The 23,912-nt window shown below is 26.4% G+C and overlaps 7 protein-coding genes across 12 annotated transcripts; 4 read left to right on the forward strand and 3 right to left on the reverse strand.

The window, feature by feature from the left end:
* The first annotated feature begins 765 nt into the window (after positions 1-765).
* On the forward strand, positions 766-5,903 carry LOC141534398 (uncharacterized). The gene is given in 10 exon segments (XM_074253733.1): positions 766-959; positions 2,119-2,451; positions 2,544-2,701; positions 3,724-3,871; positions 4,151-4,195; positions 4,198-4,576; positions 4,681-4,835; positions 4,893-5,132; positions 5,217-5,449; positions 5,535-5,903. Coding segments are annotated over 10 exon segments (1,914 nt in total). The 5' UTR covers positions 766-904; the 3' UTR covers positions 5,703-5,903.
* A 137-nt stretch (positions 5,904-6,040) lies between these two features.
* On the reverse strand, positions 6,041-7,226 carry LOC141534400 (protein FAM32A-like). The gene is made up of 3 exons (XM_074253736.1): positions 6,900-7,226; positions 6,503-6,632; positions 6,041-6,278 (listed from the first exon to the last, which is right to left on the reverse strand). The coding sequence occupies exons 1-3, from the start codon at positions 6,980-6,982 to the stop codon at positions 6,156-6,158; spliced, it is 336 nt and encodes a 111-aa protein (XP_074109837.1). The 5' UTR covers positions 6,983-7,226; the 3' UTR covers positions 6,041-6,155.
* A 301-nt stretch (positions 7,227-7,527) lies between these two features.
* On the reverse strand, positions 7,528-10,336 carry Nulp1 (Nuclear localized protein 1). Its single transcript, XM_074253734.1, has 5 exons — positions 10,080-10,336; positions 9,357-9,986; positions 8,305-9,162; positions 7,865-8,055; positions 7,528-7,792 (listed from the first exon to the last, which is right to left on the reverse strand). Exons 1-5 carry the CDS (start codon positions 10,209-10,211, stop codon positions 7,756-7,758), a joined length of 1,848 nt encoding a protein of 615 aa, XP_074109835.1. The 5' UTR covers positions 10,212-10,336; the 3' UTR covers positions 7,528-7,755.
* Positions 10,337-10,712: 376 nt separating this feature from the next.
* Pen-2 (presenilin enhancer, gamma-secretase subunit) lies at positions 10,713-11,655 on the forward strand. Its single transcript, XM_074253752.1, is given in 4 exon segments — positions 10,713-10,887; positions 10,890-10,922; positions 11,004-11,108; positions 11,373-11,655. Coding segments are annotated over 4 exon segments (303 nt in total). The 5' UTR covers positions 10,713-10,862; the 3' UTR covers positions 11,513-11,655.
* Mfs16 (major facilitator superfamily transporter 16) lies at positions 11,557-16,416 on the reverse strand. 6 transcript variants are annotated; one of them, XM_074253741.1, is made up of 9 exons: positions 16,183-16,416; positions 13,829-14,307; positions 13,670-13,748; positions 13,456-13,591; positions 13,001-13,372; positions 12,780-12,824; positions 12,434-12,632; positions 12,222-12,370; positions 11,557-12,122 (listed from the first exon to the last, which is right to left on the reverse strand). In XM_074253741.1, the coding sequence occupies exons 2-9, from the start codon at positions 14,103-14,105 to the stop codon at positions 11,757-11,759; spliced, it is 1,623 nt and encodes a 540-aa protein (XP_074109842.1). In that variant the 5' UTR covers positions 14,106-14,307; positions 16,183-16,416; the 3' UTR covers positions 11,557-11,756. The 6 variants fall into 6 exon arrangements, with proteins under 6 accessions (XP_074109842.1, XP_074109844.1, XP_074109840.1 ...); XM_074253743.1 differs by lacking the exon at positions 16,183-16,416 and adding an exon at positions 15,681-15,760; XM_074253739.1 differs by lacking the exon at positions 16,183-16,416 and adding an exon at positions 14,521-14,674.
* A 92-nt stretch (positions 16,417-16,508) lies between these two features.
* Pmp70 (ATP binding cassette subfamily D member Pmp70) lies at positions 16,509-20,795 on the forward strand. Its single transcript, XM_074253753.1, is given in 18 exon segments — positions 16,509-16,865; positions 16,932-16,974; positions 17,050-17,184; positions 17,186-17,241; positions 17,316-17,385; positions 17,829-17,926; positions 18,162-18,196; positions 18,199-18,299; positions 18,301-18,342; positions 18,423-18,638; positions 18,724-18,784; positions 18,787-18,792; positions 18,869-18,913; positions 18,916-19,340; positions 19,411-19,669; positions 19,672-19,688; positions 19,837-19,998; positions 20,092-20,795. Coding segments are annotated over 18 exon segments (1,965 nt in total). The 5' UTR covers positions 16,509-16,749; the 3' UTR covers positions 20,170-20,795.
* A 298-nt stretch (positions 20,796-21,093) lies between these two features.
* Positions 21,094-23,909, forward strand: LOC141534407 (uncharacterized). Its single transcript, XM_074253751.1, has 3 exons — positions 21,094-21,395; positions 21,528-21,618; positions 21,704-23,909. Exons 1-3 carry the CDS (start codon positions 21,264-21,266, stop codon positions 21,895-21,897), a joined length of 417 nt encoding a protein of 138 aa, XP_074109852.1. The 5' UTR covers positions 21,094-21,263; the 3' UTR covers positions 21,898-23,909.
* The last annotated feature ends 3 nt before the right edge of the window (positions 23,910-23,912 follow it).

The following is a 23,912-nucleotide window of genomic DNA, read 5'->3' on the forward strand; positions in this document are numbered from 1 at the left end:
TATATATATATAATGCATGACATCTACAATGGATTTCACACATGATCAATCACTCGTAAGTCAATATCAATATGATATTAAACTTAACTGTCACTTGACAATTATTTAAATTTCTTTAAAAAAAAAGTTTTGTTCTAAAAAATTATTTAAAAAAAATTACATTTTTAACTTATTAAAATTTCTACAAGTCTATTTTTTTTGCCATAATTTAGTTATTAAAAAAAATTTAAAGAATTGTGAAGTGACAGCTAAATTTAGTGTCCTAAAAAAATTGATATCTAGAAATTTTTAAAAACTACAAATGCAATTTTTTTAAAATAATTTTTTGAAGCAAATTTATTTGTTAAAAAAAAATTAAAAAATTGTCAAGTGACAGCTAACTTTAATGTCATAAATTTTGAATGCAATTTTAAGAATTTTCATAGTATCTAATAAATAAACCAAAAACATATCATTAATTTAAAAAAAAAATATAGCTCCAAAAACCAGTTGAAGTGATCTTGCTCAGAGCTTAGACGTCTTTTTAGAACAATGAGATGAGCATTGATAGACCAACAAGTACCTGTACCAGTTTCAAAGAACAGCATAATATGTGTAAACCTGTTCTTATGGGCTCCAGTGGTCAGCTAAAGCGGAAGAATTATTCTGACGTAATATAAGAAAGCTTATTCCTTTACCAATGCTTCAATAAAACTCTTCTGCTGGTGGGACTGTAGCCGATTTATTTCGATCTATGTCCGAGGCATGTAACATACAGTTAGGGCGTGTGTACGTACCTATACATATCGTTGTAATAAAGAGTTATATAGTTTTTTATTAAAAAATTAGTCATTAAAATTATTCTGTTATGTTTAGTTTTAAAAAGCTTGTTTTTTAGATTGAAAATTTCCAGAAAAATTTGAAAATGGAGCTTACCAGTAGGCGTTTTTTATTAGTTTTGGTTTTGTCGCTAAATAGCGGTAAGATTTTTTTATAATTTGTTTATAATACGTCACTAAAAGGTTAAAAAAGCCTAATACACTTCCAAGCATTCAACTTGAATTTTATTTAATGTAAAAACATTTAAAAAAATAATTTATTATTCTTATTTTTAATTATATCTTGCAAACTCCAAATTTGCTATTAGCTGTTCGCATTCTATTATCATTGGCTCAATGCTTAATTTAACATTAATAAACTTTAATTTTCTTATATTAAATTTTATTAAATTAATAAAAAAATTATTTAAAAAGCGGATAGTTAAAACAAAAAATTTAATTATAATTTACTGTAATTCATCTTGACTTATGTGTAAAATAAAAACATAAATAATGGTTCCTATGTACAATACATAATAATAAAAAACAAGTTTTTTCATTTAGAGCTTGTAACCACACCCCAAAACATTGTTTGTTGCAATAAAAAGAATTTCGTTTAAATTTATGACATTGCGCATGTAAATGGAAATTATTCGCTCTTATAATAGAATAGTATTAAAAAAAAAAAAAAAAAAACAACCGAAAAATCATATTTTCTTATGCTAACATTGAAAATATAATTTCATAACATTGCCGCATTTTTTTATTTAAAGAGATAAGTATTCAGAAAACTTATGAATTCATTCGTTCACATATTTTTTTATTCTTCCACAGTTTAACAAAACGCAAAAGTAAAAGTGTTAAATTTAGTTTATTTACTTTAACAGTAATTATTAATAATTCATAAAAAATATTTCAGAGCATTTATTAATTCAAAATCAAAAAAATTAGAAAATTAATAAAAGCACTAAGAAGATATTTTTAAAAAATTGCATTCAAAATTTTTGATATTTAAATGCGTAATATATCCTGAGGTGTAAGCGCATTTGAATATTCGAAGTAAAAAAAAATTAGATTGAAGTTAAGAAGATTAGATAGTAATTATAATTTATTAAAATTCCAAAGTATTAAGCATATCTCTTGATTCAGGAAACAGTTATTATTTATTTATGATTAAACTCACCAAATATATCGGTTTAGTTCGCGTACTCGAATATATCAAATGCATAAATTTATCAAACGTAAATAATAGCTTTCAATTCAAGAGCGATACTAAATATTCATTTAAGCTGGCTTATGAATTTTCTTTTTAATCTCACAGTTTATTTATCAACTCAACAAGATTCAACAACTCAAGAATACTTGACAATTCAAAAAAAGTTCATTCAAGAGAATTCAACAATTGAACAAAACGTAATAATTAAAAAAAAAACTTATCAAATACCAGAAGTGGTCAGAGGTGACTGGTTTTCTTGGGAAAATGGCAGAAACACTCGAACAGAAATTAACGCCGATCACATGACAGACAGAGGAAAAATTATTTACATGAATGAAACTCAAAGATTAAATTACACGTTTATATTTCAAAAAGATAGTTGTTACCACTGTGTAAAACTCATCGTCAGAACAATTAATATTTTAGAAAAAGTTGAATGTAAGTACGAATTTATTAAATTTTTATTTCACAATTCGTTATCAGTTTTTATCATTAATAATTAATAAATCGTTTTTTTTTTTTTCTTGCAGTGACTTGTGTAAATTTACCTCCTAATGTGAATGCAACTGAAGAAAACGTTTGCGGTGGATTAAGAAGTGATCAACAATTAATAACTCTGTTTTCTGAAAATTATAAACCCGTTAATTGCAGATCATCGCTTGAAGGTGTATGGCAATTTGCTTATCAGGTCATTATTTATTTATATAATAATACTATTTGTCAAATTATTAATTTTCAATGCATGTGATTAGCATTTAAGCTTACTTTAAGCGGATTACAGGTATAAATACTTGACACTATTTAGAAAATTAAACTGATAAAACTACGGACTACCTTTTAAATTTTTTTTTTTTTTTTTTTTTTTCCCATATTACTTACGAAAAATTTTATTTACACTCAGCGTTTCATAAAATTAATTATCGATAAAATCCTGCACACATAATTAAACTTGTTAATTAAAAATACACTACTGAAATATAATAACAGAATATAAAACGATAGGATATAATAGTAATTTATCATGATTAGATCGTTAACTTAATGACCAAACATGGTTCTAAAATTGATAAATTTTGTTATCAACTTTTTTTTAGTACTTGTAACTTTTTCAGAGTTTACCTCCAAAACTTCTTAATGACATAATTGATTTTTTTATTAATAAAATAAAAATATTTTGGTAGAGTCCTAATAATAATTAAATCGAATAACGTTTATTGTAATTAGACGTGACTTAAGTAATCGGAATTGTAATTAGAGAAATATTTCAGTAGAAAAAGAGAAATAAATCAATGAAATGAAAATTATTCCTGAAGTAAAATTAGCTACATTAAGTTTTAGTAATAGAAATAAAATCTATTTTTTTTTTTTTATAACAAATATTTAACTTGATAAAAATTTATTTTTTATTTTTTTATTATTTTATAAAAAGCGAAGAAATTTCATTTTACTATGTGCCTTATCTGTAAGGTGATCTTACAAGTGCGAGTAATACTCTCAATTGAGTAGGTAGGGTAGAATGGCAGTTTGCAAAGTCTAATCTAGAGGAAACACGGATTAATATCAAGATGATTATCTTAGAATAAACTTTCAGAATGCTCTCAGAATCAGAAAATTTGAATTTTTATTTTAAATTAAAAATTTTTGAGTTATTTAAACTCAAAATATATTATTGAATATTTAAAATGAATTTTTTATTTGTTTATTTTACAGAATCGATTTAGATTTACCGGAGAATGTAACCATCCAGATGCCCAAATCCGATCATGTCAAACAGCTGGAACGCAATTTTTAATAACAAACCAAAAATTCAATATTACTTATAAAAAATGTGATAATATGAAAGGAACTTTTGATGGAGGTAAAAATTTATTTACTATCTAATTATAACTTAAATATAACTTTAAGTTTTAAAATATAGTTTGTTGAGCTTTACACTGGAATAAATTAAAAGTAAATTCAAAAAGTTATTTAAATAAAAGCAGAAAAAACTCATGATCCTTTTTATCACCTAAAGCCATAAAATAGCTGGTGGAAAAACGAGATAGATATTTTTCCCACTGTTTATGAAAAGAAAAAGGATAACGGCAATGAAAAAATAACAGAATTATTAGATTAAATTGTGAATTTATTTTTTCAGTGGTCGAGTACAGTTGTTTGGGTGACTGGTTCGTTGGAAAAAACCATTTTTCGCAGTTGCTAATACCAAAGAATCTCGTAAAGATGAAAAGTATCGGTGCTTCTTAAAAAATCGTGAAGATGATTTGTATATAGGAGTATCAATCACGGCAGAATGTAACACACTTAACACTGTCGAAAAAAGTCCTGAGAGATTGCACATAACTCCAGTAAAAGCTGAAGTTGTAATACCTGGTTGTAGATTACCACAAAATATGTCAGGAGACTGGATAAATACTGCTAATAATGATGCTGATGTATTTATTAACGAAACACATATCATCGAAGAGTGGCATCCTGATGAAGGTCGGTATCGAAGAACTATTTATGTTTGCCAAGAGCAACGGGATTCAAGAATAATGATGGCTCGTCTTACTGTTGATGGATGGTAATAATATTTTTTAATTTATTCTACGATTAATTCTACTGATTTAAATTTTATCAGTTTAAAACATTTTATTAAATTAAGTATTAAATTTTTTTTTTTTTCAGTCAAAAAGATTATGTATGTTTTGATTTTATACCGCGCCATCACAATATTATAAGATTCAGAAAAGGATTGGCAGTTATTAAAAATAATTTCCATACAGTTTGTTCATGGGTACAATTTCCAAGCAGTATTAAGTGGAAATATGATCTACTTTTAGGTATGTAAAAATTTTTTAAGTATTTATTCTCAAAAATAAAAATATAATTATTTTCAGCTAAATCCCCTGTTCCTGTAAGGTGTCCAGTAGCTGGAAAATTCGAATTTAAACAAGTAGGAGATATTCCTTTTGAAACAAGAATTCTGGGGGGAGTTACACTTGCACCTCGACCTAATACTTACTGTAAAGCAAATATATCTGATTTTTCGGTATGTGATAGTGATCAAAAAGAAATAGCTATCGATGAGACTTATTGTCTTTCTGTAGACCATTTGGGACGTCCTGTGGATATTTACAGTGAGTTAAAGTGAAATTTAAAAAATTATTTGAATAAAAATCTTTGAATGAATTGATTATTTAATGTAACTTAATTATTAATAGGTGATCCTGATTATCAAATGAAGTGCATTGGTTATTATAAGGAAAATTTGAAATCTTATTTGATTACATTTGACGAATTAGATCCCTACAGCAAGTATCGTTGTTGGGTATATCAAAGAGCTGAACTCAACAGAATTTTAATGTCTCAGGCGGTTGGCCCGTATTGTTCTGTCAATCAAACTGTTAAAAGTTGGAATTGGACTGAAGGAGCCGCCGTTGCGATAGACATGACGGTATATATCCATAATATTAAGTAATTTGCATGCCAAATACCAAAAGGGAGTGTAAAAATTTTTTTATATCTTTTATTTGAAACAGGAATATGAACGTGAACGAGATCAATGTCCAATGTTCTTTGACGATGGTACAAATCCCTGGTTACTAAGCGAAAGTCACATAAGAATTTTCCGATTTGGAAGCTCTGCTGTTTGTAATACTCCAAGTATACTGTTATTCGTGGCTTTACTGCTGACTATTTTTAAATAACATTATTTACGTTATTTATTATTACCACAAAGTACTTCAATTAAATAGTAAAAATAATAGATTAAATTCTATTTTATAGTTATAAGAAAATTCAAGAGAATTCAATACTCTTGAATTGAACAACGAACCAATATTGTTAATTTAGAACTTAAGATTTTACTTAACATATTTTACGAATTTTTTAAAGGAAAATTTGAGCTTTACATTCGTAATCGCAGCCGTCCAATAATTAGTATGTTATGTATATAATAATAGTACAATTGACAAAATTTTAATTAATTTTATTTTTTTACAATGATTTTAAAATTAAAAACAACAATTAATGTAAACTTTTCGAATATTTTTTATACGTATTTATTAACTATGACTTATATAATAAATGTTTAGTTACAATAATCTATTTTGTAAATTTCAACCAATTTATCGTGGTTCAATAATAATAATAAAAATAAATTACTTAGTCCAACTGACTTTAGGTATATCAAAGTGTTCGGTAAGACTATCTAAATGCCTATTAAATTCTTCTACTCGCTGCTTGTGAGTTTTTGAAGCTTTTTGTTTGATTCTTTCAGTTTGCTAAAATAAAAAAAAAGTTGAATCTCGTTATTTTTAAAAAAGAGTTAAAACTGTGACACCTACTTTCAAATATAATTATAAAAATAACTTTCTTCAAAAATTATAATTTAATGTTAAATCATCTAAAGCGTATTGGTTCTAATTACCCATTAGTTCAATTAGTATTTACTGAAGTAAATGTGTCACATGCTACAATTGGATAATAATAAAAAATAAAAACTTACCATTTTTTCTTGCATTTTTAAAAAGGCCAACTCGGCTTTTGTTCTCTTTATTTCAACAGGTTTCGTTTGTTCTTCGTCAATTATTTTTGCAACTTCGACAATTTTTTTTTGCTCCTTTTTTTTTGATTTCCTATTTAAAAAAAAAAATAAATTTTACTGTAAATAATTGTATACAATAAAAATTATAAATTTTTGATTTAATCCCTCTTCAATAATTGTATTTTCGTTTTCAATTTTTTTTTATTTCAATGACAAGATAAAACTTTTAAAAATTTAGATTGAAAGATTTACATACGAATAAAAATAATAGATGTAAATTCAACAATAGAATTCCAACTCGATTTTATGTGATAATTTAATTCCATGTTTACAACCAAACAATTTTATCAATACTCACTTTTTACTGATGCTGTCGCTATTTTTCAACTTCAAAGTACCCTTACACACGTGAGCATAAGGATCATCTCCGGATGATGACATGTTTAATTAATAATTAATAATTACAACCCAATTTATGGATCAAAAATCACAATAAACAATTATTGAGTTTTTGAGGTTAACTTCGATTGCGTTCACTCGAAACCAAGACACTTTTTAAGATTTTTTATAGATTATCAAGATTCAAGACTAATTTTAGTTAATCTTTAATAACAATTAATAGTTTTTTTTTTTTTTTTTTTTTTTTTTTTTACAAAATGTGAACTTTTTTAACTTTTAAATTAATAAGATAAATACTACGAAACGTTGTTATGACAGAATTAACTTTTACACACACTGTATTTGTTTTTGTATTCGAATTTTATACCTATCTAAATCTACACTTGCTCTCAACTATAGTTAAAAAAAAAAAAAAAAAAGAATAATAATACAGTAGCGCTGCTGTCATTATTTTTATTGGCTGTAAAATGTTGCAAATTTTTTATGACACTAAAGTTGACAGTTCACTCTTAACAATTTTTTAATTTTATTTATCAAAAATTATTTATAAAAATTGCATTTTTAGTTTTTAAAATTTCAACATGTCATTTTTTTTTTTAAATATTCTTTATTTTTATTAGCAATGATTGTAAATCAACAAAACAATAACGGTATAATTTAATGTTGAACTGAAAGATTAAAATTATAAACATGTATAATTATCCTATCCTGTTGTGAAAGCTTATTATTTTTTTTTTAAGTTACAATGATTAATTAAAATATTTTGCAGCTATTTATCATGATTATAAGACGTATATTTCGTATTAATGCTCATATTAATCAAAATCACGTGGATTTTCTCTTTGTTGATTTCTGAAAAAAATAAATCAGTCATTAGTAATTATTTTAAGTATTAATTTTGCAATATTTCAATATCAATATTACCGTATGTTAAGCCGGTTAAATTGAGTACGCAAGTTTGGATCATTGTTTGGAAAAAGTGTAGAAAGAAAAAGTGATAAAACGCTTGATCTTACACTAGATCTCTGATTTGATTCAGCTTGTGCCCCGTAAATATCATTCGTATCTGCTGGCGGCAAGGGATCATAAGAAAAGATAGGATCATCTTGCGGTATCTGAAATAATAAGAAATTTTTCAATTAAAAAACAGTGAAATAATTAAATATAAAAATTGAACAAAAATAGAGCTTAAAATTTTTTGAACCAGAAATATTTTTAAGCTTTTAATTTTTGCGCCTTGAATATATTCAGTAATACTATTTTAAAAAAATAATTTTTTAAGTTTTTTAAATAATTTCTAAGTTTATTTTAATTGATTAATTATATTTTTTAAATTTATTAAATAATTGAATTATTATTATTACCCCAGGATGTGTAATTGAGACTTCTTTTATATCAGATAAAATGATATGACGGCGAACATTTTTAGGAATCTGACCCTGATATCTATAACATCTTTTTGTTTTACAGTAAGTTGCATACGCATCACCAGAATCAATTCTATCCATAACAGCATGGGCATTATTTTCAAGCCAACCCAAAATATTAGAATCTTTCCAAAGATGATAACAACGAATTACATATAAAGTTTGAAGCTTTTCCAAGGCAATACTTGTAGTTGCTTTAGCCACACAATTGAAATAATCATATCCCAAAAGTCTAGTGTCAGCTTGAACACTGCATTTCTCGAGCAAACCATTTAAAACTCCAGGAAACATTATAAGAGCTTCTTGAAGTAATTCACTAGCTGTTTCTTCATCTCCTAGATGGAAATGAGCTAATGCAAGACTGAATGCAATATTTGGTAACTGATTTAAATTTCTCGCTTGTCTCGATACCATACAGAAATCGATAAGCCACTGGTATTCTTTAGCGCGCAGTGCAAATAAGTCAATTACTAAAACAATTGCCAAAGGATCGCCTTCTGGATCAAGAGATAGTAATACTTTACACATTTCTAAACTTGTTCTGTAGCAAGCACGGCCGCTAATAAACATCAGGTGTCTAAACAGCGCAATAAAGAATGGTCTGTTTGTTTGATTTTTATAAGACAATCTACAGTCACCAGATATTAAATTGAAACTTGGATGGAATGTACATTCAAAACAATGGACTGCACGCTCTACAAACTGTGCTGACGTTTGGAGATCTTCATTCAACTTACAAAGTTCTGCAAATTGCAAAATAGTATCTATGTGGTACGGATGTGCATTCAAAATGCTCTAAAAAAGAAAAAAATTTTATTTCTGTATGAAGGTAATGACTAATGCTTTCAATTTTTTTACACTTATTAACTAAACAAAAATGTAAATTAAGACATTAAATTTTTTTTTATTAAATTTAAAAAGGTCCCCTCAAGTTTCAAATAAATTAGAACAGAAAAATTTATAAAATACAATTTTAATTAAATACTCACCACAATATTATCAGGATTTTGACTTTCAACAGCAGTAAGGAACTTATTTTGGACTTGCATGTAACTAGAGCTATGGACAAAAACAAAATACTGAATTTCACCAATAGTTTTAATTGTCGGATCAATGGCCATAGACAATCCGGATTGCTCCATAAGGAATCGATCGGTCAATGAAGTCAACCATGTCTTCCTTAAATATCTTTTTTTGTTCCTATTTTTGCTTTTTTCACCTACAACCGCTGCAAGGACATTTCTATTTCCACCGCCGCATTTTCTCTTGAGCTCATTTACTGCACTGAGAAACTTAAGCTCGACTTGCATTACAGTCATTGGGTTGAAATTTCTTACAATAACTTCATAGTTTTGGTTTGAACTGCTGCAAGAAGGTTTATCTGGTTCAATAACAAGATCATTTACTTTCTCCAGAGTTTTCTCAATTTCATCTTCTATTTTATTACTCGAATTACTCTTGGTTGTTGATTTGGCGTTGGCCCTATTTTTCTTTTTCTTACGTTTCTTCTTCGATTTGTTGTTAGCATTGTCGGTATTTTCATCACTCTTGTCTTTGTGATTTGATTCATCACCCTCACAATTTTCTGGTATTTCATCATTACTTGAATTTTCATCCAACTGTTGACAAATATAATTTTTTATTTATTTTTAATTGTTTTTAGAACTTTTGTTAACAAATAAATTATGGCAAAAATATTATCAGATACTTACTAAATTGAAAATATTAAATTTTTTAGAATTACTTATCGATGCTGATGGTGAAATTTGATTATTGGACTGTTCATTTTCATCTTTTGCAATTTCAACACTATTACTAATTTTTTTCAAATACCTTCTTGACATTATTGTATTTTTTATAAAGAAAAAAATAGCCGAATATTAAATAGTTTCTAATGACGTATTTTACTTAAATAACAGCTGTTTAATAACACACAAGAACGTACAAGTGCATAAGGGTATTGGGGTTATATTAGATCACTTAGATAAGTATCTGAGTATATATAAAAAAAAAAAAAAAAATCTAGTGAGCTCACTATAGTATGCGAGCGCATCCTTGTTTTCCATTAGTAGGTATAATTAATTAAAAATATATGATTTTAATAAAAGTTTCTTCTTTGTTGAAAGTTTTTAAATGAATTTTATAAAATAGATAATGTGCTGACAGTTTATAAAAAATCTAACCATGAAATTAATTATTTTATAAATTTATTAACGCGAGAAAGAAAATATGAAAAGATGAAAAGATAGTCTAGATCTGTCGATAAAATTTTTTTTCTTACATTTTTCAAGCTAGATGTCGTTAGCGGTTAATTTTTCTGTGTAATTGTCAACATCTTATTTTTTATTTATACAGCATAGTTGCAGTTGTCAATCTTAAGTTGTGTGTGTAAAAATAGTAAATAAATAGTGCTGTCAAATATTTTTTTCAGTCATCCATTTATTGTTTTTATTTTTAGAAGCTTTTAAAAAGATTGTTTATAAATAATTTTAATCATGGACTTATCGAAAATGCCAAACGACAAAAATTGTATCTATGTAAATGGTATTTCAGAGGTAAAATATTCATTGAAAAGAGTATAATTATTCAGTAATTTGTTGCATATTGTGTATTGATTACTTTACATTGAATTTCAGTGGGTTTTGCGGCATTACCTTTCGTTTGGGCTGTAAATACTATATGGTTTTTCAAAGAAGCATTTCTGGCTCCACATTATGAAGAACAAAAACAACTACGAAAATGTAAAATATTTTTTATAAACATTAATAACATTGAAGTTGACAGATATTAAAAATTTTTTTGGAATTTTATAGCAATTAATTTATTAAAAAATTTCACATGTGAAAATTAATAAAAATTACAAGTGAAAATTTTTAGAAGAATTTTTTTGTTGTAATTATTTTGTTAAAAAAATTTTTAAAACCAACAGCTGATCGCTAACTTCAGTATTATGCTTGCTCTCATATTTATTAATTAAGGATAAAAAAAATTTGTACTTATTTCAGATGTTATATTCTCTGGAATTGGAGCTCTGATATGGGCAGCTGCGCTTTTATCATGGGTTATAATTTTCCAGACACAGCGAGCTGCTTGGGGTGAATTTGCTGACTCGATAAGTTATATTATACCTGAAGGAATTCCGTGATTGGTAAATCATGTAATTATTAGATAAAATGAACGAAGAAAAAATTAATTTTGTCAGAAAATTATTTGTATTTAATATACTAAAAGTTGTAATAAATTTATAATTAATTTTAAAAATACATTTTTATCATTGATAAAACGTCATTTTCTATTAATATAAAATTTTTTTCATTCATTTAAAATATGTATTAATATGAATATGAAAATATGATATTAAAAGTTGATATTTAATTTCTGAAGATCACTCAAACGGCCAGCCGTCTTTGTCGGTACTTTCTCAATTCTCGATAAACTAATCTAGATAATAATAGTAGAGCTAAGAGATCGGATATCATTAACATATAAAATACATTGTGCCATCCTCCCCATCGTGATACAACTCCTGCTAATAATGGACCAACAGCAGCCCCAATACTTCCGGTACCGTCAATAATAGCCGTTACAGTTGCTAACGCTTTTGCATCGTCTCCAAGACTAGGATGAGTTCCAAGTTCTGCCGATACTGCAGTTGTTATTAATGCATATGGACCATTCACTAATATACCAGTACATATTAACAGCGCAATATTCACAGCAAGATTTGTACTTCCAATAAAATCGTATAAAAATAGCTGAAAAAATATATATACCCACAAATTAATTATTACTAGAAGTAATAATTAAATTTCTAGATTAATACTTAACTAAATTTCATCTTAATATATACTGACCATCGGTATTGCTGTCAAAAACATAAATGCACATGTTATTGCACTCATTCCACTGTAATCAGACAAAACTCCAGCCGCAATCGCTCCTGCTATCCCACCGACATCAAACAATGTTGATAAATCAGCACTCAACCCGGCACTGTAAGTAGCTAAAAATAAAAAAAATTTTTTTTAATAATAAATAAATAATTGGAATTTAAATAAATACTAACTTGAGGCACTTATGTATAGAGGTAACCAGTAAAGGAATGTATAGCTGACAAGTTTAGCAAAGAAAAGTGAAAGAGAGTATTCCAAGACTCCAGGTATGTTTATTGCACCAACAAATCCAATTGCTTTTTCTTTGGAGTTGTGCATGCGTCTGTTCACCGACAACATCGGACTCGTTTCCGATCTTGAATCCTCTAGGTCCTTTGAAAATAAATTTAGAATATCAATATTATCACTTTAACAACATAAAATGATTTTTTTATATTTATCGTTTGACAATGCTTCGGTGATTGATTGACGAATAAAAAAAAAAAAAACATAACTAAAAATGTTAATTCATGCACTTACAGGATCAAAGCCATGCTGGTGCCAGCTAACACGATGGATGAGTTGCTAAAGTAAATTAAATTGTTAAATGGTCTACGTAAAAGCATTTTAAATAGTTATAAAATGTTATTTGATAAAATAAATAAAATTGCTTAAAAAAAGCTAGTTGATTAAGAAAAAAATTTTTTTTTCTTTAAATATATTTGTGAGCTGCAATGAAAATGACAATGAAATAGACTCACGTCTTCGTCGCTTACTCGATGTCTATCAATATCATCACCAGAAATTGTTCCTTCATCGGAACTAGTTGTTGCGTTTAATTTTCTAAAATTTGGCGGATTCGGTGATATACAGTTGACGTCATAAGGACGAGGAGCAAGAAATAAAAATATTATAAAACCAGCAGAAGCCATTAATATTCCAGGTACAATGAAACTGAGGCCCCAGTTTCTTTCCACAAACTCAGCAGCTATCAAACTACCTAATATATTTCCTAACGATGTATGTGAATTCCATACACCGAATATAAGACCTCTTTTTCCTTTACCAAACCAATTACCTACAACTGTAACAACGCCTGGCCATCCACTAGTTTGAAATATTCCTCCCAATACCTAAAAATTAATTAATTAAATAATAATAATAATTATTATTATTTCAAAGTAAAATATTAGTGAAAACTTAAAAATTAACTTACCTGGACCATAATAAAATACCACAGATTATGTATTTTATATGGTTTTGCGATACCAAATAAATATGAAGCTATTCCAGAAGCAATCATACCCAACGATAAAAAGTATCGAAGATTAACTCGTTCAGCTACAAACCCGCTGTAAAATAAAATAAATTTTTATCGAAAATATATTCTTTCTACATGAGAGTAATCAAAGCTTACATGAAATTGTCACCTGAGAAACATTGCTGCAGCGTAAGCGAATAAAAAAGCTGAATCTAAGAATCCTAATAAGAAAGGAGCATCTGGCGTATCTAAAAAGAAATATATAACAGTTGAATGATTGTTGTTAGGGTATTAATTGTAATTTTAGAAAAATAAAAAAACTTCTTACTAAATGGGGCCCAGTCACACCATGTATAACGGTTGGTATCGTTGATTATTAAATCAGGTGGTGGTGATAAGCTACTACAGTTTAAATTTAATACATTTTTGACAACAGAAATTGGTTTTCTTGACATATGATAGCATGTATACGCCAAATATGTAAGTGCTAATACTCCAGCTCTGTGCCATGCTAATTTATTCATTCTTCTTTGAGGGCAGCATTTTGCTGATATTAAATTGATAACTTTTATTCCCGGAGGAGTATCAACAACAGGAAGCACCATTTTTTATAATTTTAACGATACAAATAAATTTATCTTCTCTTTGTGGAGTTTATTTACAATTGACTGACGATTGAAATAATACGATTCATCATTCAATATAGTTGACACATTGTTATCTCCACATGATTTTTGGCGTGTTGAAATACGTTTTGCCTTTTACGTTTACTGGTAAGGTTGAGTCACTAAAAAGTCCACGTCACACCTGGAAATAATAAAATAATTAACTATTATTACTTATCACTTTAATTTCTATAAAAATTTATGAGCATGCATTCGTTGTATTGAGCAAACAATAACAGATGTAATGAGCTACCGTGGATTTTATTTTAACATATTATTCAAACCTTGAGCCATATTATTATTGTAAAAATACAAAATATTATTCATTAATAATAAAAATAACAATTTTCTTAACTGCTTATCAACAAGGACGGATTAAGAGGAGTTTTGCTAGACGTCCAGACATTAACATACGTCAAATAATCCAAACATTAGACAATCTACATGTGTGGTGAATATTTACTGATGATAATCCACATAAATATACACATTACATATTCTTTTTTTTTTTTTTTTTTTTTTTTTTAAGGTTGACAGTAAATAAAAAATGCTGCATAGAGGTCTCTTTAAGTCAATTCTTCGGTATGTATAATTGGTTGACGCTACAAATATAAAATCTACTATGAAAATGAGATTAGCTGACATTTCAAAATTTTTTATTGAAGAAATTTCAATTAAACAATTAAAAAAAAAAATTTCACGTGTAAAAAACTTGAAAAATTACAAGTGCAATTTTTTAAAAATATTTTTTAGTTGTAATTTAATTAAAAATAAAAATTAAAAATTTTTAGACGCCTGCTAACTTCAGTGTCATAATCTACTTACTTATTAATATTTTACTGTTTTTATAATTTTGAATAGCTATGAAAATTAATTTAGCAGATATTTAATAATTTTTTTAACAAATAAATTGTCGCAAAAAAAATACAGACAAACTATTGGAGTACATTTTGTGATAAAAATTTAATTCATTTCGATCAAGTGCTACAGATAAGTTATAGCTGATTTGCCGCAGATAGATCGACCTTTGATAATTAGTGATTGCAAAATAATTGTTTTTCTTATTTGCAATAATTTTTCAAACGAATTCATTTATGCAAATTAAGTGCACTTGTACATATATACTTTTTTTATTTCTTAATTAATAAAACCTAAATATATTTCAGTACATTCTCCATTTTAAATTCCTGATAAAAATTACAAAACACTATCTACTGATTAACTCCATATTGAAAAGTAGGTATTAAGAATAATATAATTATAAGAAAGTTTTACAATCTCAAATATAGATATCAAAGTGTATTTTAATTTATAGATATATCTTCGTTCCAAATATTTCTTTTTAAAATAAAAAAAATATCATGATAATAATTTTCTATGGAAATGAAAGTGACAGGCATGTGATAATTTTTTATTTTCAATTAATTAATTTAAATAATAAGAAAAAGGGAAAATTAAATATTAAAAATCTATTAAATAATTTTATTACTACTTTTACCTTTATATTTTACTAACCTGAAGTTAATAGGCACATCTGTCAATTTTTTTGATTTTTAGAACAATTAAATATTGTTAAAAATTATAAAAAAAAATTTCACATGTAGACAATTTTGAAAACTATACCTGCAATTTTTTAAAAATATTTTTTTAGTTCTAATTAAATTAATAAAAAAATAAAATATTTTTCAACGTCGGCTAATTTTAGTATCATGAGAAAATTAAAAATTCAAAAATTTTGAAAAATTATTGCAAGTACTGGTATTTAAAAAAATATAACTGTGTACTGTTGTCTATATCATATTATTTTAAAGTTTGTATTTCTTCAATGCCAATGTTTAGTAGATAAAAAATATGAGCTGACAAAAAGTAACAACTGAAAATATTTATGTTTATATCTACCCATATAAATAAGTATTATGATTGCCATTAGTAACTGACGTTTCAAAACTCACACTGAGATAAACTATACTTACCCATTAACATTGAAACAGAGTAGAGAATACGTTACTATACATACCAGATAGATGTACACAAAGCAGTACAGATGACTTTGACTACCGCATAGTATCACAGCTGATTCCATTTTTAAATATACGTGTCTATTTCATAATACGTTAAAATTCGTAATAAATAGGTTATGATTATTATATATCACCATTAGAAGTAATCGTTAATCAAGCCTAAAAACGTGATAGTTCGAGCGATAAAAAAAAAAAAAAAAAAAAAAAAATACCAATCATTATCATGATCATAGATTGTTAAAAAAGATAGAAGTAACTTTGTTGCCCCCTACTTTGTAAGTATGTATACCCCTACTTTTTATTATCCACATCTTACATTACAAAACTGATATGTTCTATTCTATGTCCTGTGTTATGTGTTGAGTGTAAATTGAATTTTTAAAACGTTTTATTTTTATTTCATTTACCACAGTGTTCGTTATTGATGCTCATGTGTCCATAACGTGATCGCACTCCGAGTGCGACAAGTAAACAAACGAGACAACATTGATATCGGGCGATATCATCCTTATTGTAACATCATCGCTATCATTATCATTATAGTGTAATATATTACTCCAGGAATGGCTCCAGCACCTAGTAAATTTTTAACTAAGCAAAATATCGCTGGTGCATTGGCAATCAGCACATTGATTTGGTTGCTTAAACGCAAAAGAAATAAATGTTCAATAAAATCAAGGTAATTGTTCATTAACGTCATTGTATTCTAGTAAAAATGCTTAATCATTACGTGTTAATGTTATAGAGCTTTGTGGCCTACGAACGATGTACATTATGTCATCAAAGAGGTAATTAAAGTGCTAATTGATTTTTTTTTTTAATTTTAAGTGTAATAATTACTGATATTAATTTTTTTACTCTAGGAAAAGCCTAAAGGCCCACCTAAAGCCCATGTCAATGCTGTTTTTTTCAAACAACTTCGTGTATTGCTATCCATTGGTATCCCTGGATTGTTTACACCTGAAACCGGCTTTATTTTATTGGTCGCTGGATCACTTCGTAGCAAGATCACTTTGTGATCTATGGATGATTCGTATTAGTACTCTTATTGAGGGGTACAGTAGATTTTTAATGCTATTCTAAATTTTATTTATTTGTATGTCATTAAAATTAATTATTCGTATTTTAGGACGATTGTTAATATGGATGGTCCAATGTTCAAGAAACGGCTTTTAACATTTTTAGCTGCTTTACCTATGGTAAATAATATTATTATTATTATTTTTTTTTTTTATTCATCAACCATGAAGTCGAAACTTCTTGCGGCCATCTATACAAAGATAATACATAGTATAGCATTTTATGAAAACAATCAGAAAGAAAAAAAATAGACGTAAAAATAAAAATTGAATATTTTAACATTATCTAGTAACGAAAATTATAAAAATAAATTTTTTAAATCTGGATAGCCTGGGAATTATGTATATTTAATTATTCTTTTGAAATGATATGGAGAGCCTTCAATACTTATTGTTTTTTAAACTTTGATTTTGCATGAAGATATTTTTGCAGTATATACTTTTAAAAATACTTTCTGAAAGTATTTAAATATAAATATAAACATATTACTATTTGATGTAAAATTATTTCTAATCATTAAAATAGAAAAATTCAGTCTATTAATTTACTCTTTAATTTCCAGATATCGATTGTGAATAATCTTTTGAAATATGGAATTGGTGAAATGAAATTAAGGTTGAGAACTAACATAACAAGGCATTTGCTAGATCAATACCTCAAGTAAGTTGAATATTCTTTTCTTCTAGTTCCTTGTTAATTAGCAAATATGAATATTTTAATCATTTAGTTGTATATATTTTGATATAAAAATAAATGGGTAGTTAGCTATTAAGAATACAATGGAGGTCAAGCTCATGATTACATTATGTTAATAAGTAGAATTAATAACTTAAGGAATTATAAAAATTTATTTAATAAAGAAAAATCACAATTTAATTTGTATAATTCTTTTCAGAGGTTTCACCTACTACAAAATGACTAATTTGGATACTGTATTGCCAATCCTGATCAATTACTCACAACTGATATTGATAAATTTTGTGATAGTTGTACAGATTTGTATAGCAATATTGCCAAGCCAATATTAGATATTTCTGATTTATGTATACAGATTAACATCATCTTTAGGTGGAAAGGTATTGATAATATTTTTTATTTTATATCAATCAAATTTACACAGTTTTATTAATGAATGAAAAATAATTTTATTTTTTAGACTCCTCTATTGATGTTAGGATATTTGCTAGTAGCTGGTAGTTTTCTTACACACTTACGAAAACCAATAGCCTCAATGACAGTAAAGGAACAACGTTTAGAGGGAGAATTTCGGCATATAAATTCACGCCTCATTACGAATTCTGAAGAAATAGCATTCTATCGTGGAAACAATCGAGAAAAATTAACTTTGTTCGCTAGTTTCAAAAACTTGTATGTTCGACACTCAAAATGATTTTGATTGAAAATTAATCAATGCTATAAACAATTTCATCACCTCTTTCTTTTTCTGTTAATTACAGATCCAACATCTTCGATCACTTTTGGAGTTCAAAGTTGGTATGGGTGTTGTCGATAATTTCATTGAAAATGTAAATTCTCTTTTATATTAATTTAAAAATTTATAGTCAATCAACAATAAAAATCTAAAAACAAATTCTTTTACAGACGTAGCAACAGTTGTTGGTTTTTATGCAGTGAGTATTCCATTCTTTCAAAAAATCACCCAGTGCTTGCCGGCTCACCAGACCATCGATTTAAAAATTACTATGAGAATGGCAGAATGTTGATAAAAATGGCAGAAGCCATTGGTAGATTAGTTCTCGCTGGTCGAGAAATGACACGATTAGCTGGTTTTACAGCTCGTGTAACCGAAATCCGTCAAGTTCTTGATGATTTAAATAAAGGAAAATACACAAGGACTATGATCGCAAATGCTCAAAATTTGTCAATCGGTGAAGGGATCAGGAAAATAATTCACAAGGATAATGTCATTTGCTTTGATCATGTACCGTTAGTTACACCCAACGGTGATGTACTAATTAATGATCTTACATTTCAAGTTAAATCGGGAATGAATGTGCTAGTTTGTGGACCAAACGGTTGCGGTAAAAGTTCATTGTTCCGTGTGCTTGGCGAGGTCAGTATTTTTTTAATTATTATTTTACATTTATTATCATTAATTTACATTTTAATTAATGATGTTTCAGTTATGGCCTGTATGGGGAGGAACGGTTACCAAGCCACCGAGTACTAAGCTCTTTTACATTCCTCAACGTCCTTACATGACTCTAGGCACTTTGAGAGACCAAGTTATCTACCCACATACTCAGGCGGAAATGCAAAGACGTAATCATGCCAATGATGACGATCTTCAAAAGTTTTTAGATTTAGTACAACTCGGTCATTTGTTAGAACGAGAAGGTGGATGGAATACGGTCGCTGATTGGATGGATGTATTGTCTGGAGGAGAAAACAACGAATAGCTGTAAGTTAATTTTTTTTTTTTTTTTTGTCTTTTAAGGGGGTATAAAAGTATAAAAAGTATAAAAAAATGGATACTAAAAATATTGATTGCTTTTTTTTTACGATACTAATCATGACAAAAATAATTGCAATTTTTATGAAATTTTTAGATGGCCAGGTTATTTTACCACAAGCCACAATTCGCAATCTTAGATGAATGTACAAGTGCAGTAAGCGTAGATGTTGAAGATTCGATGTACTCTTATTGTCGACAAGCAAACATTTCATTATTCACTGTATCTCATCGACGTTCGCTGTGGAAACATCATGAGGTAAAAAAATTTATTTAATCATCTCTAATTACAACTGCAATTAAATTAAAAAGTCACAATAATTTAATTTACGTCTCACTATTTTTGTTTTAGTATTACTTGTTGATGGATGGTCGAGGATCTTATGAATTTAAACCAATTGAGCCTAATACCGAAGAATTTGGTTCATGAATTTTAGTTAACAATATTTGAAATTCTCAAGTAAAGTAACTTGCATTGAGAAAGTGCATTCTTATAAAATTTTAATGATAAGAGGTGAATAGGTTTTTTTATAATGAATCGAAATAAAAACTTCATTATTTGAATGGAGTACTTAGAATTAAACGATAGATCAATTTTTAGATATTAATAAATTAATGCCAAGTAACATAAAAATTCGATTTGTGCACATTATTAAATAATCAATTATATTATTATGCACATCGGTCTTTACTTGTTTGATATTAAATGAGAATGTATTAATATAATATAAATAGATTTTACTATTGTAGGATATTAGAAAAAGGATTTTATATATTTTTGTTAGTAATGTTTCTACTTGAACAATTTAATAGTTTTCAATCTAATATTTTTTTATTAATTAATAGTAATTTCTTAGATGGAACATCAAATTGGAGTAATTAATAGTACATACTAATCATTAACAATTAATTGTAATTATTTTATTTGTTAATGAAAATTTTTTAATCATTTACTATATTATAAACATTATACTATTGAATAAACATTGTAATGACGGAAAACAAACATCCCACAAATTGCTGGACAATATTAATAAAAAATATAAAATTGAAAAATTACCGTATCATTATTTTAATTTTTTTATAAGTACTCTAAAAATATCTTACAATTAAGAGATAATTTGTAATTGGAAGTTGAATCTGAAGTAGTAGAGTACGTAATGATTATTCCATCTAACAGAATTAAAAATTATAATTGCTAAATTTTTAAGTGATAAGGTAAGTTCGAAATTACAATATTGTTAGGTCAGCTTTTGATTAATATACACTAGTCACGAAAATGAAAAGATATTTAATATGGACAAAACGACTGCAAGAGTAAAATTTCTTAAAAATGATCCTAAGATATTTTTGATATAGAAAACATGTATCAACACTCCTATTTGTTTTTTTAATATTTTTCCTTTGAGTTACATCCAAGAATTTGGAATTTTTTGAATAATTTTGATTTCTGTGACTAAGGTAAATATAATGATAAATAATAGACAATTTTAAATTATTTCCCATTTATTGGAATATGATTCTATGTCAGAAAAGGAAACAATGTTACTTAAATTATTATTTACAACCATCATTGAAGTTTCATTAGTACATGCTTACCTAGGGGAGACCCGAGAAAGCAGTTCAGATTACGAGTGTAGATATTATAGCGAATTGGTAAGAATTTAATAAGCAAATGAATTTTTATTGCAAAACTTGTAATTGTGAAAATTTTTTCATTCATTCATTAAAATTCGTAAACAATAAAATTTTATATCTATTTATATTTTACAATTTTTTTTTTAACAGTGTAATCCTGATTATTTTCTTCCATGTTGTAAAGAAAATCACGTATGCATCATGATAGAATCGTTATCAGAATATTATTGCATGAACCATGGTATGTTTAATAAGCATTGAATATTTTTTTATCTAAATAAGTAAGTTTGAAGAATATATTGAAATTTTTTATTAATTTTTTTTAGCTGGCTTAGGTATGAAATGTCGAGAAGACTATGATTGTTATGACAATTACTCAGTTTGTTCTGAAGATAATCAAAAATGCACTTGCGATAAAAATTATATTGAACGAGACGGTTCATGTCAGCCGATTATCGGCGGAAATTGTGACGGTTTCATATTTTTAAATATAAAAATTAAATTATTTACTGTATTGTAAAAATTAAACTTTTTTTTTTTTTTTTTTTTTTTTTTTGCTTATAAGCAACGTTGGGAAGTCCCTGTGGAAGAAATATAAATTGTGCTGAAGTAACTCACGCCATGTGTTCAAAATATGGAAAATATGTTTATGTAGGCCCAATAATTTTGAAATAGATTCTTCAAGATGTGCTCCAATTTTAGGTGCATTTTGTTGGAAAAATGAAGCTTGTGCTATTGCAAATTCTGATTGTATTCGTAATGAATGTCGGTGTAAAAATAATTATAAAGCTAAATCACGATATCAATGTATCATATAATAAATAATTCAAATTAAAATAATTTATATAAATATAATCTTAAATCAAAAATAAATATTTAATATATTAAAGTAAAATAAACGAAACTTAAAATCATCATTATACACTTATTACAGTGCTTTATTTATTTATAATAGAATATCGTTTGATATGTACAATATTTTTAATATGCATATAATGTATAACAACATAATGAAGAAATAATTATTATCACTTAAATATAATTATTACCATAAATATAAAACAATAAACGTCATAAAAATTTACGATATTAAAAGTTTTAAATAACAATAGTTATTTTTTTTTTTTTGTAAAAGTTTTAGTTATTGTTATGAATAAAAATACATAAAAACATTGAAAAATTTATTCATAAAAAGCCTCATTAAAGCTGTAAAAAGAACTTACTAAAAAATATTATTCAAAGAAATACTGTTTTGTATTGAGACAAATTTATAACTAAAGTATACAACTATTATATAGCTAGATTGTATGAAAAAAATTTATGTATTATTAAAAGTGCAACTGATATTTTTATATAAATTTAAAATTTAAAAAGCCAACTTTTTAACAGTAAATTTGTATGAGTTATAATTTTTTAATAAAAATAATCTAATAAATAACAAATAATTGATCTTAATTCATTTTTCTTTATCAAGGCACTGATCGGTCGGCTGTATTAATATATACATTATTATTTTTTTTACGTCAATTATTATGGTCATAAAAACCATTTATTATTCTTATTATTCATTATTAGAGAATCCATGTATCCTTTTAATGGTCCTCCAAATTTAAATATTTTATCATACAAATAGAATGTAACTCACTGATTTTTCATTAATTACGTTTGGTTTACAATAAAGCTTTTTTATATTAGATATAAATACGAGTATTATTTTATATAATAAATAAATATGGTTGCGATTTTATAATACATGCTACATTAAAGAATAAAGTGTTTGAAAAAATATTTTGCTTGTTGTCAATGCAAACTAGCCGACAGCAAAAATCATATTTACTTTTTTTACCAACTAGAGCAATTTTATTTTCGATAAATTCAGTAAAAATTAAATATCTCGATGTGATTTAATTGAATTTTTTTATAAGTATTTATATTTTTTCCATTTCTTCCAAAGATAAAATTCAAAATTAATTTTTATACTTTATAAAACATTTTTTAAAAATACTAACTGCAAAATCTATCATTATTTCTTTGTATTCATAAGAATTAAAATTTTAATCGCATTATTCTTCGTGTTCTATGTAGATTGTGTATCAATAATTTTTCATAGATTACAAATTCTATTTTTAACTAACAAAGCTATTTTACAAACTACTATTTAATTTTCTTCTTAATTTACAGTACAATTATAATAATTAAATTTCAATTTATTTTTTGTTTTTTAATAATTGATCGTTAGTTATAAACAGAACACAATTTCGTGGATATTTATAAAAACAATGCGACTATCGTAAGCAGTGAGCTTTTTTAATTTCGTGTAATGAAAATTCAAGTCGATTTAATCAGTCATGAAGTTCCATTTAATTTTTTTTAGGCAGAATTTATATATTATCGAAATTTATGTGTAATTTTTGAGAGTGAAGCTCTGGCACTAGTTCTATTGCTCTTGAAGCGAATATTTTACATGGACAAATAGAGATTATTTTTTAAATTACAATTTTTACAATAAATTCACTCATCAATTTTTTTTTTACT

Source organism: Cotesia typhae, unplaced genomic scaffold (genome assembly GCF_013202065.1).
Source record: "Cotesia typhae breed Kobodo isofemale line unplaced genomic scaffold, CoteBio_Ctyphae scaffold_13, whole genome shotgun sequence".
In the NCBI taxonomy this organism is placed as follows: Eukaryota; Metazoa; Arthropoda; class Insecta; order Hymenoptera; family Braconidae; genus Cotesia; species Cotesia typhae.

What these genes read in the sequence shown, in the direction of transcription:
- LOC141534407 (XM_074253751.1), top strand. Translation starts at nt 21,264, where the DNA reads ATGTCAGAAAAGGAAACAATGTTACTTAAATTATTATTTACAACCATC. An exon ending in GTAGATATTATAGCGAATTG is followed by an intron (nt 21,396 to 21,527) that starts GTAAGAATTTAA and finishes TTTTTTTAACAG; the next exon opens with TGTAATCCTGATTATTTTCT. An exon ending in ATATTATTGCATGAACCATG is followed by an intron (nt 21,619 to 21,703) that starts GTATGTTTAATA and finishes AATTTTTTTTAG; the next exon opens with CTGGCTTAGGTATGAAATGT.
- Nulp1 (XM_074253734.1), bottom strand. Translation starts at nt 10,211, where the DNA reads ATGTCAAGAAGGTATTTGAAAAAAATTAGTAATAGTGTTGAAATTGCA. An exon ending in TCTCAATTACACATCCTGGG is followed by an intron (nt 8,056 to 8,304) that starts GTAATAATAATA and finishes TTATTATTTCAG; the next exon opens with ATACCGCAAGATGATCCTAT. An exon ending in TTTAACCGGCTTAACATACG is followed by an intron (nt 7,793 to 7,864) that starts GTAATATTGATA and finishes TATTTTTTTCAG; the next exon opens with AAATCAACAAAGAGAAAATC.
- Mfs16 (XM_074253741.1), bottom strand. Translation starts at nt 14,105, where the DNA reads ATGGTGCTTCCTGTTGTTGATACTCCTCCGGGAATAAAAGTTATCAAT. An exon ending in GTGTGACTGGGCCCCATTTA is followed by an intron (nt 13,749 to 13,828) that starts GTAAGAAGTTTT and finishes ATTTCTTTTTAG; the next exon opens with ATACGCCAGATGCTCCTTTC. An exon ending in TTTTGACAGCAATACCGATG is followed by an intron (nt 12,123 to 12,221) that starts GTCAGTATATAT and finishes ATATTTTTTCAG; the next exon opens with CTATTTTTATACGATTTTAT.
- LOC141534400 (XM_074253736.1), bottom strand. Translation starts at nt 6,982, where the DNA reads ATGTCATCATCCGGAGATGATCCTTATGCTCACGTGTGTAAGGGTACT. An exon ending in AGCGACAGCATCAGTAAAAA is followed by an intron (nt 6,633 to 6,899) that starts GTGAGTATTGAT and finishes TTTTTTAAATAG; the next exon opens with GAAATCAAAAAAAAAGGAGC. An exon ending in TAAAAATGCAAGAAAAAATG is followed by an intron (nt 6,279 to 6,502) that starts GTAAGTTTTTAT and finishes TTTTTATTTTAG; the next exon opens with CAAACTGAAAGAATCAAACA.